Below are 11,539 nucleotides of genomic sequence, written 5' to 3' on the forward strand. Positions count from 1 at the left end.
AACTATAAAAAACAGAAAAAAAAAAAAAGAGAAGAAACTACCGTTTCTAACCTGAATTGGAGGCCAGATAGAAGTTACCTTCTATTTTTAACATTAATTGACACCATTTTTCTGACTGCACGATTCATCACTTTTATACATCACGATCTGTGAAGCCAAACTCTTTCATGATACACTATGGTTGGCCCTACTTCACCCCTCTCCCCTCTCAAAGACCCACCTTAAAAAAAAACCTGGAAAAACCACATGAACGAAAAAAATGCTGTTTTAGATCAATAATTTTCTACAACCAAGCTGCATGACCTTACCCAAAGATCATAGAGAAAAAAAAGGAGGTGTTTGCATCTTGAGGATTTGTACCCACCTACGTCATCACTGTAAACAAGACGCTCGTTGAGGGTTATGTTGACGCTGTAAAAACGGACCATAATGTCCGATTTTTTTACTTAAATCAACTCTTTATATAATTTCAAGCACTTTTTATAGAATGACTTTTTCCCTTAAATTACACCATTTCCAAGAAAATCGACAGGATAAAAACGTCGCTGTACCCACTGACGTCATCAAAGCTATAGATACTCTATGAAAAATTCCAAGATGCCCGAAATGCAAACACCTCCTGTTTTTTCTCTATGCCCAAAGATGCCCTCCCACGCTATTCATAAATTACGTTACACTGAAATCCAGAATGCTAGACCTCTAACCCCCCCCCCCCTCCCCACCCGCACCATCCCACACCTTCTCTCAGATCCGTCATAGAGATCGGATCAATCCCTTGGAAAATTACGTCACGTTTTGATGATATCTTCCCCTTTTGGCAAAAAAAACTGCTTTCCACGTTAATTTCGTCAAATTTTACATTTTAAGGGTTGCTTCTTAAGGAAATTTTACATTTTAAGGGTTACTTCTAAGGGAAATTTTACGAGAGAACCAATGGGATCACATTTAAAACCTTCCCGTTTAGTAAAAACAGAGTTACCAGCTGTTTAAGTTGCCACGTTATGTCCGACCTCTCCCATTGACTTGTTCCATTGTGCGACGCATTGCGCATATTTGTGCTTGACGTGATGCAGTGCTGGACCCCTTTCCTAGGTAAAATTTATCCGTTAACTCCTCTTAGTGCGGAAAATAATTTAGGAAAAGTCCTTAAACCCCCCCCCCCCATTCCTTCCAAACCGGACATCAGGTTCCCAGGTTTACTTTTAAAATTTCCGAGGTGCTTTCTAAACGCAAAAAAAACCTATTTAGCCCACAGGTAGGACCTTTTTCGAAGAAACCCGGGTTTTTTCCAACCCTGATCACTGATGAATCTACTTACCATACTGCTCTTTACTGAACAGGGTGAAATTTCAAAGGGGATGCGCATGAGAGGCTGAGCTTTGATGCGATCGTGGAGGAGCTGTATCTGGTTGTGTCGAGACGGAGTACGGGGTGAAATTTGGGGCAAGGTCATTTCCCATGATGCTGTGACGTCACGGAGCCCATTCATGTATTTCGCGAGGATTCGGGCGGGCACAAGGGGAGGAGAGAGGCCACGCCCTCCGCCGTCCACGTCCATTCATGAGTTAATTAAAACGCCACAAAGCGTTGCTCCGCGGGCTCAATGAGTATTACTAAGATCTATATACGTATGCACGTACATCACGCAGATTGGCAGGTCTTCGAGCCAAGTTTTTTAAAATGAAAAATTCGTCGCAAAATTCATTAACAATCCTTCTAAATCGAAAGTACCTCTTTTAAAAGGACTATGGAGTCCTCTTCACCGATCGGAGACTCCATCTAACGTCATAGGTAAATTATATCAAGCAACAGCAACTCGCCGGTGACGCGGGGCGGTAAGCCGATCTTTCTAGGCATATGGGCCCCCAATCTGCATGGAAATTATTTCTGAACCGCGCAAACAGGAATTTTGGATTGCAACAGTCGCCCTCCCCCAAAAAAGCCTCTCCCTAACTTGCCGACAACACCACGAAAGAATCCTGCCGTTCGCGGGAATGTTTTTATTTTTCAAATTTATATTTGCTTCAACTGAGACTCAGGGAGCTGATATTATTCTACTCGATGACTTTTTAACGGAGGCTGGTGTCGTGCTCATTTACCTATTCAATCAATATAAATTTCTATAAAGGTGTCGCAAAAGTCCATTCCACCCCCTCTTAATATTTTGAAACAAAACTTTGGAGTTGTTCATAAACCAATGTTTGCTACTTTTGGGGCCTCCCGCGGGGAGGGGCTACGGACCCCATTTTTTTCAAACGGTAACTCCCCCCCCCCCCCCCCCCATTGTGACACGTCAATCGAGCGAAGATGAAAAAATAAAATTTTTGGCGCAAACCGCAAGACAAAATCTTGATTTATGACAAAATGGCGGGTTGTCTGAGTCCAATACAACGGATATTTAACATCTCCGTTTCTGCTGACGGATTGGAATGAAACTTGACATCCGCAGGTTTTTTGGGACGAGAAAAACGATTCTGGCATCATTTTCCCGGGAAATTCTGTCCAATTCAATATGGCGGCGGTCAAAATGGCGACCTAGAGCGGCAAGAGAATATTTAGGCTGCTTATCGGTGGATTTGCAGGAAACATGGTATTGGGGGGTATTTCGGTGCGAGAAAAACGAACCTTCATTAGGTTTTTGAAATTCTGAATAACTTCTAAATCAGTAGTGCATGCTACTTTATGAGCTGGATGAACTCATTCAGTGAAATATATTTCTCATCTCCTTTTTTCCATTTATTCTTTCTGAAGCAAGAGGAGGAAGAAGAAGGAGGAGATAGGAAGGAGGAGATAGGAAGGTAAAGAAGATGAATGGTAAAAAAAGAAGCGGAAAAGAAACAAGAAGTACTTAAAAAGAAAGAAAAAGAAGATGAAGAAGAAAAAGGAGGGGGTTAAGAACAAGGAGAAGAGGGAGAGGAACAAGAATTAGAAAAGTAAGTAGTGCAAACATTCTGGGTATGATTGCGGCGTGTGTACGGTTGCTGCAGACGTGTTTGAGGGCGTTTTCTGTGCACCTTCTGTGGCTTTGTTCAATTGTGGCACTCGTCTCTGTATTTTTAGCTTGGCAGGGAGGTCTGCTGATTTCCATGATTTTTGTAGAATGACCGGTGGATAATTGATTTCATGGTCTGAATACACCATAATGAATTATTATTAGGTATTAATGAAAATTTGGAAGTCTTCATTGAGTAAGAGTATGTAAGGAGATGGCTTGAACCTTCATCAACTCCCATCCTCAGCCTCTTCTCTAGTTTTATTTACTTACTTGCTGCTGAAAAATGGATGAATGGGGTCTGCCCATGACTTGCCTTGGAGATTCACCCTTCTCTTCTTATCCTTCCGGGGTCTACTAAAGACGGAGTCCATTCAGGGTCTGAAACCCAATTCATTTCTTCCTCTTAAGAGTCTCTCGGTCATGCACAGCCCTTCTTGGGCTTCTCCAGTTGCTGCCTACGGTTTTTTCTAGTTTTATTGACTTTTTTTTCTCTTAAGGAATGAATTATTAGGGCCCACCTATGGCTTACCAGAGGGGCTCACCCATCTTTTCCTTTTATTTTGTAAAAATTGTCACTTTCAAAGGCAGCAGGTATCGCAGGTTTTTTTGGTTAAATTAGCTTGTGGTGTTGACCTGCGTTTCGCAAAATCCTCGCCCATTCCAAAAATTTAACCAAATTTCGATCAGCGCACCGTGGCTGTTGGGAACAGTATTTCAATACATCCAGATTCCTGTTTCGCTGACGCCGCTACTTTTGTTCTCTTTCACCCATCTTTTCAAATTGTCTATGATATGTGTGATGCACCAATTAAAATCCGAATGAATTGCTGATTTTACTTTTCAAGCACGTTTTTCTTACTCAGAATATTGCATTAAAAAGACAGCAATATTTGAGTTACCTCTTGTAAGTAATGGTCAAAGTTGGGTAAACTACCTGTTGGTGTTTTTTGCGATTTAAGTCCATTTTATGGCCAAAAGGTTGAAATTAAATGCAAATCTACCACTAGTAATTATCGTGCAATCTACCACTAGTAATTAGTTTCCAGGCATGTTCTGCTTGCTTCACTTGAGGATTACTAATAAAAAATGGAGCAAGTTCAGTGCTGTCTATCTCAAGAAATAGTAAAAAAATATCATAATTTTACAGTTTTAAGCATTTCATGGGCCTCAAGGGCCAAATGTTGAAATTAACGGCATTTAACCACTCTCTTGATGATTTTATTTTTAGACACGTTTTGCATGCCTTGAAGATTATTTGGTAATGAATTGAGCTAGTTCAATGCTGTCCATCTCAAGAAATAGTCGAAAAATGACACAAGTTTACTGTTCTTAGTGTTTTACGGGCCTTTCAGGACTAAATGTTTAAATGAGAGGCACTGGAACCCATTATCCTATTGAATTTTTGTATTTCGGGGAGGATCCTTTTAAATTGAATCGCAGCCAAAAATGTTTTGCACCTCCAAAGTTACAAGTAACAGAAGAGAATAAGGTTTTGCATTCTTTGAATGCAGGCAAATTTTTCTGGAACATTCAAGCAAAGTACCTACGCTAATGAAAGCAGTTAAATTTTTTTAAACATTTTTTAACTAAATCTATATACTTTCATTGACATTTTGTCAAATGTTTGCTTCAATCTGACAAGAAATGGGACAGGGGTGAATTAATTTGTTTAAAAAAGACACTCTCTTTTTCGGAAAAACCAAAAGTTGCCTCTTCGAAAATTCTCATACCTTCAAAAATTGATATCTCAGTGAGTTTTGGATTTGGGACCTATCATTGTAGAGAGGTTAACCGTTCGATGGTCTGATCAAGAAAAAGTTCATGAGCAAAATCCAAGCCTGTTGGTGTCCTGGCTGGCAGGTTTCAAGTAGAATGACCCTGCTCAAGTTCTTCAATTATCCAGCCTTTTATACCACTTGGGAATTTGTTATCCATCTTCTAATTGGTAAAGGCTGAAAAAGCAAAATGCTACAAAACCATATTATGTCATTGTCGACCCGTGCAATGAGGCATATCTTGTCTGTGTTTCAATATGTTTACGAATATTTTACCTTTTCATGAGGGAAGCGTTGCAAGAATTAGTCTGGAAATTTCAGGGTTTTTCCTCAAAAGGGTAAAGAAAAATCCCTAGAAATTTCAGGAAAGTTTATGTGGCAGTTTTCATACAAACAAATTAGGTATATTTAGGCTAGCAATACTGAGCTGGTAACTCTGGAAGGGAAGTTGGATCAGCTCATTTCGGACCGCAATCTTCAAGGAAAGAGAGTCATCGTCGTGCTGAATAGGGTTCTTAGGAATCAAAGAGTCTACAAAGACAACAAAAGGACTCAATTGTTTAAAAAATGGCAAAGAAGTGTAACAGCTAGTGAGGTAGACCCAAGAAATGCTATCTGGCGAAAATTTGCTGGAATCTCGATGAGAAAATGTATCGGAAATGAACATGTCTAAGGTATGTTAGGGGCATTAAAATAACAATAGTGCACAATGTCACGACCAACAGTTGGTATGCTATGGCCATATGCAGAAAATGGTTGATACCAGGTTGCCAAAAATTTTCTGAATTAGGTTCCTCGAGTTAGGCATCATAAAGGGTATCGTAAAGGGCATCGAGCTAAAGGGTGGATAGGATGGCATCAGAAGAGAGATGGAAGGATGCCAGCTTCTATCTCTACCTAGAAAGATTCCAGTAGCCATTAGGTGTCATAGAGCGACCTAGTGCCTTGTATAAAGACAGCGTAAGTCCGCAATCACATATCTCGTTTGCAGTGTCTGAAAATCTCAGCCTCTACATCATTTTTTTAAAGGAGAACAAATTGACATAATTCCTTGAAGTTTATGCAGAATTTTCTTAGCACAGAGAAGAAAGATCATGGCAGTTTTAAAGAATGGCCGTTAAGTAATTTTCGGTTTAAAAAATAAAGTATGGCAGGATGTCTGCGACGTCGCAAACCGAGTGATGTGATTCCCGACTTACACCGTTGATAAGCAACTTCTGCACACTTGCATACAGCAATACTGAAACTGCACAATGTACACATGTTTCTATGTGTGGAAGACGACAATTTATTTTTTTTTCTTTATAACTTTAATTGAGAGGCTTGGAAGACAAGTCGCATATAAGCAGTTTGTATCATTTCGAAAAAATGAATTTCAAGTTCTGGCCTTTACTCGGACCCACAGAGTGCTCCGAATACCTTCAAAATTTACAAGTGTTTGTCTTACACCATCATGAACGTCTTCTGGAATTTTCAGCTCAGGTGAGCCAAATTGAGGCCAGCAATTGGGCTTAAAGTGACAGTAAGTCGCACGTATCCCACATCCCCTCTGAACGAAAAATGCACTTATCAGGTAATTCTCTGCTATTTCTACTATTCCTGTCACACGGGCTTTTCTGGCACACATATCAATCAACAAAGTTCAGGTAAATTATTTTTGATACAGAATGACTCTCTGCGTCAGACGCATTCTTGGAAAACATCTTAGAACTGAACCCGTTTCCTAGCAGGCAGAGAAGGGCAGAAAATCTCAACTCTGTCCCTGTCACACAACTGAGGTTCCACAATTCAAACGGTTGTAGGGTGATAGAAACTGAAGCTAACCCACTTAAACTGGACATTTTTAGAGTGTATGGACCTTCTACTTTTTATTTCTTTATTCTGCTTTAAGAATACTGACAATATTCCGGTCGCGAGGCGAGGCAGAAGGCTTGTCACAAGGTTTTCACCTCAACTCAGTCCCCCTACTTTTTGCTTCATATGGGAGCCATCAGGGCCGCTGTTTGTAGAAAACAAGTGGTAGCTGTTATTCAGTGTGATCCTCTTACCTTATATAATATGTGCAACCGCTGTGATAACTGACAAGAACGTGTTTAGGTATTTGTTTTACGTATGAATGTAAAAATCATCCTGAACCAGCTCAAGTCAGTCCCTGCATTATTATGAGGTAAGCATCAACAAAATTCAACTATTTGCCCATATTTAACGTTATACTTGGTTCTGATCAAGAAGCATGTTTTGTTATGGCGTTAAACATGACCTCAAATTGTTTCTTCCATCAAAATAAACTGAATTCTCAACTCAGTTCCCTAAGTGTTCAGTGTGTATATGAACTCAATACAAATAACCACCAGGGAAATAAAGAGATGGGCAGGAGGAAATTTTAGTTTATTTCAGTTTTTATTCTTAAAATCTGCCCTTCTTTAGAGATGATTAATTTCCTGACAGTTTAAGGGCTTTTTCTACATAGATTCTTTGAATTTACAACACATATCAATGGAATTTGAAAAAATTTGGGATGATAATCATATAAAATAAGGACAAAAAAGCAGGACAGAGTTGAGGTTTTATCCAGGTTGAAAATTTCTGCCTGCCCGGAGGGAGACTGAAAGTGTTTCTTGTAGAAACCATTGTTGATTCAGAGTGCCAAATTACGTGAAGTTTGAGAAAAACACATCTGTCAAGGCATCTTTGAGAGTTCATTTCGAGCAGGAATAGTAGAAATAGCAGAGAATTACCCTATCCCATTCACTGAATTCTTCGCGTCAAATGACTTCCACACAAAATCGCTTGGTATTCTGATAGACCTAACCTTCAACTACCAAAAAAACCGCACAACTCAATTTTGATCCAAGACATGCTTCCGAGCATACGATTTTATTTGTACTTCCATCCTTCCTTTATCAACACGGAAAACACGAAACGGTCCGGAATTCTGCTTCCCCTTTGCCTTTCATTCCTGTTTTATCTACTGTGCGTAAAGTCCAGTCGTTTTCTTGCATCTCACCTGTTGAAATACAAGCGAAACAAGCTACGGCATCCAGCTGAGGTGACTGGGCTCTAATCTCTTGTCTCAAATTTATAAAACTGCACTTATGCGCCTTATCTTCCAATCCCCTCCATTTGAAACACAAACTACTAGGTATTAAGTGTTTGTAACGACAATTTACATAGCTAAGTATTATTCTAAAGAGTGGGAATGTTTCCGGTCCAGAGCATTATTGAGAGTGAGCTGTTTCCTGTGCGACTGTTTCTCTGAAGTATTTAAACCATTACAGTAAAAAGATCTCAAGTGGGTTGAGGAAATAAACAAAAATCATCAGGATTCATCATACTTCATAAATTGGGGTAGAGCAGGTAGAGAAATAAAAAGTAATTTACCTGTTTCCAAAGTTATTCCGCCAAAACTCAGCTGCATCACTTTTGGTTATCCGAAATTGGTCACCCGTGAAGATGCCGTTGGGAAAAATTGCTTTTAATTCACTTAACATATGACTGAACACTAGACTAAGCTTTGTCAGATTCCTGCGATAGTGTGAACTTTCATCGTACATCTTCTCCTTGCCCTCTTTGAATAGCTTAATTGCTTGTTTACATTTCCGCATTAAGTTAACTATAAAGACATTGAAGTGTTCATTACTATGCAAGGTCAACATTTTGTCCTCATATTTGGAGTAAATTAACCTGAGCCGTTGATAGGTATCAGGCAATATATCTAGGATGAAGGGAGGAGAATTTTTGAGGTTCATTTTGGGATGTTGACATAGTTTGACGACCTTGTCCATAAGTTTCCAAGTTTTATCTAAAGTTCGTTTGTCAGTGGCTAATTTTGGAGGAGCCATCGCATCAGTAAAAGCTCCATGTAACTTGGAGAATATTGAAGTAATGTTTTTGTGCTGAATTGCCCTATTTCTGTTATTGGCCGCCATGGTATGTAGGCTAGTCCGTGCGACTCAGCCTGAGAAACACACTGTATTCACGAAAATCCAGCAACATATTGATAATGCTAAAATCATTTATCGCGCACTGCACAAATCCGTACTTCACGTGTCATAGATCACTTACACGGTAAAATGGGAATAAAAGTGAACGAGACATGTCAGACTTAGACTTCCCTCGGTTAGCATTTTAATGTTCAGTTCAGTTTTAGACATGTTCCGATTTCGATGTCGATGTCGATAATCGATTTATCGGAAGTCAAAATTTCGATTAAATAATCGATATCTGAAATTTCGATACTTCGATTATCGATTATATTTTTTTATTATTAATCGGAAAAAAACCATTGAAAAAACGCGCGAATTGCTCTCAGGAGGTAGGTGCACTTGGGGGATGGGAAGGCCTCTACATACGTCTGCTGTCCCAAAACTCCTAGATCCAGTCCTACCGGCGATTTTAGGACCTCAGATGGTCATGCTCTTAAGGTAACAATCGGTACAATCCCATGAATCCTTTCGATATGCGTTCATTCGCATTTTCGAACGTGCCGCTTAAATATATCGACTAATATCGATATATCGATTAATTTTATCCGATGTTTTGATATATCGATAGAAAATAATCCGATTTATCGATTTACGATTATCGATTAATTTAAATATCGGAACATGTCTATTCAGTTTCAGTCAGAACGGTCAATCAGCGGAACCTGAACTCCTGAAACTCTTACTACAAGAACGAGAACGATTTCTAATTTCCCTTGGACCCTATACTCTGGTAAGAGCCAGTGTAAAAGTCCGTGAGCAGTTACTACTGCTGCGACCTCGCGTACGATCGTCGCAACTAGAGTACCTTTATAGACAGAGTATGGCCATTTCTGTTCCGGTTTTTCATTGGTCGCGAGCGAATAGGCTGACACGATGCTCTTAGGGCTTAGGGCCGTAAATAAACAAACAAGATGGCTGTTATAAGCAAGCAAGATTGAGGTTATGCACATTTTACATCCTCCTGTGATTAGAGTACCTTTAGCGTCCCTTTATTCTGAGAGTCAAGACAATTTGAATCCATTTCTGATTGGTTCTCGTATTTTAGGCCTCCACAGTGTCACAAACGGGAATAAAGATTACATTTTCACCGATTGCAAAGATTATAATCTGGAATGGACCAGGGAATTACGGGTTCGGCAAGGAGCAAACGGAATGAGAGGAGGAACGGAGAAAGGCATTTGAGAATGGGCCGATCAAAGATTACAAAAAACGTTCAATTTCTGTAATCTTTATTCCCGTTTGTGACATACACGAGCCGAGTTGTCTCGACTCTCAGTATAAAGGGACTCTTAAGTACCTTTATAGACAGAGTATGGCCATTCGTATCTTTTTACTACAGGAAAACTGTTCCGCTTTTTGATTGGTCAACGAGTTTTTAGGCTTCATGATGCTCTTAGGGCCGTAAATAAACAAACAAGATGGCGGCTCACCGTAACCGCTCGCGACCAATGAAAAACCGGAACAGAAATGACCATACTCTGTCTATATAGGTACTCTACCTGCGATAAAGGTGAAAGGCGATTTAACAATGTTTTCGTGTTTTTTTCGTGTGTTATTCGTAGATATGCTAGTTTAAATTGTTACTGTCGCATATATTGAAATACAATCACTAAGAATTGACTGTATAATAAGCTGTAAATATCAGTGTTCAGTCATTAAAGCGAAATCCCCCTACCCCCCTATGGAACGCCGTTTGTGTCAAAAACCCTTTTCTTGCCGCGCGTCGGAATTTTTTTCTGGCGCGCGTGTAATTTTTTTTCGGCGCGCGGAAAGAAAAAAACCCGTTTTCGATGAAAATCTCCTGAATTCGGAATCCGCGACGGGTTGTCGATATATTTGCGCCGTTTGTGTCAAAACTATTTTTGTCGGCGCGCCGCTTCAAATCTGTCCGCGCGCAGAATTTTCGATATATCGATTCCTGGCTCGCCGATCGTGTCAAACTGTTTTTTCCGGCGCTGCACCAGAAAAGAATCCCGCGCGCCTCTTTTCGATGTTATCGAAAATTCTGCGCGCGGAACAGACTTTGGAGCGCCGCGCCGACATAAATAGTTTGGACACAAAACGGGAGCAGGAATCGGATATATCGAAATTCCGCACGCGGAAAGATTTGAAGCGGCCGCCGACATAAATAGTTTTGACACAAAACGGCGCAAATACATCGAAAACGGCGCGGATTCCGGATAAGTCAGAGATTTTCATCGAAAACGGGGTTTTAGTGTATTTCCAGATGGAAATACACTATTGCGTTCTCCCTGGATGTCAGACCTGGACCCATAAGACCATGTAATGAGCATCGTTCATGGGTCGTAGATTACGAAATTGCATGCCGTTTGATTTCATGTTTTTATATATATATATATATATAATTATATATATATATATATATTTATATATATATATATTTAATATATATATGCAGACGATATTATCTTATGCTTCACAAAGATGATCTTGACAATGTTTTCCTTTTTTTCAAGTAATTTTTCGGCAATATCAAATTTACACTCGAGCGTGCACGTTCAACAACTCTTTAAAATTTCTTGGGATGTCACTGTCATAAAAAACAGAGGGAAATGATCACGACATGGTTTAAAAACACATTATTTCCGGTTAGTTAGATATCTCAATTTTTGTCTGTGCAACCACTTCCGCAAAAAATCAATGTGGTGAAAAATCTTTGCAACGCGTGTATTGTTTTGTTGACACATCTTGGCTCAGAAAGACAAATAAAGAGGCAAGCAATTGTTGATTGAGAATTGTTAACCCGTGGTCACTTATCGAGT

The 11,539-nt window shown here is 39.7% G+C and overlaps 1 protein-coding gene across 1 annotated transcript in view; it reads right to left on the bottom strand.

The window, feature by feature from the left end:
• Positions 1–8,941, bottom strand: part of Cbl (E3 ubiquitin-protein ligase CBL) — a 42,154-nt gene extending 33,213 nt beyond the window's left edge. Inside the window, exon 1 of the mRNA XM_019056394.2 lies at positions 8,152–8,941. Within this exon, the coding sequence (XP_018911939.1) occupies positions 8,152–8,699 (548 nt within the window). The 5' untranslated portion in view covers positions 8,700–8,941. The remainder of the gene's footprint in view (positions 1–8,151) is intronic.
• Between the last annotated feature and the right edge of the window lie 2,598 nt (positions 8,942–11,539).

Source organism: Bemisia tabaci, chromosome 1 (genome assembly GCF_918797505.1).
Source record: "Bemisia tabaci chromosome 1, PGI_BMITA_v3".
Lineage (NCBI taxonomy): Eukaryota > Metazoa > Arthropoda > Insecta > Hemiptera > Aleyrodidae > Bemisia > Bemisia tabaci.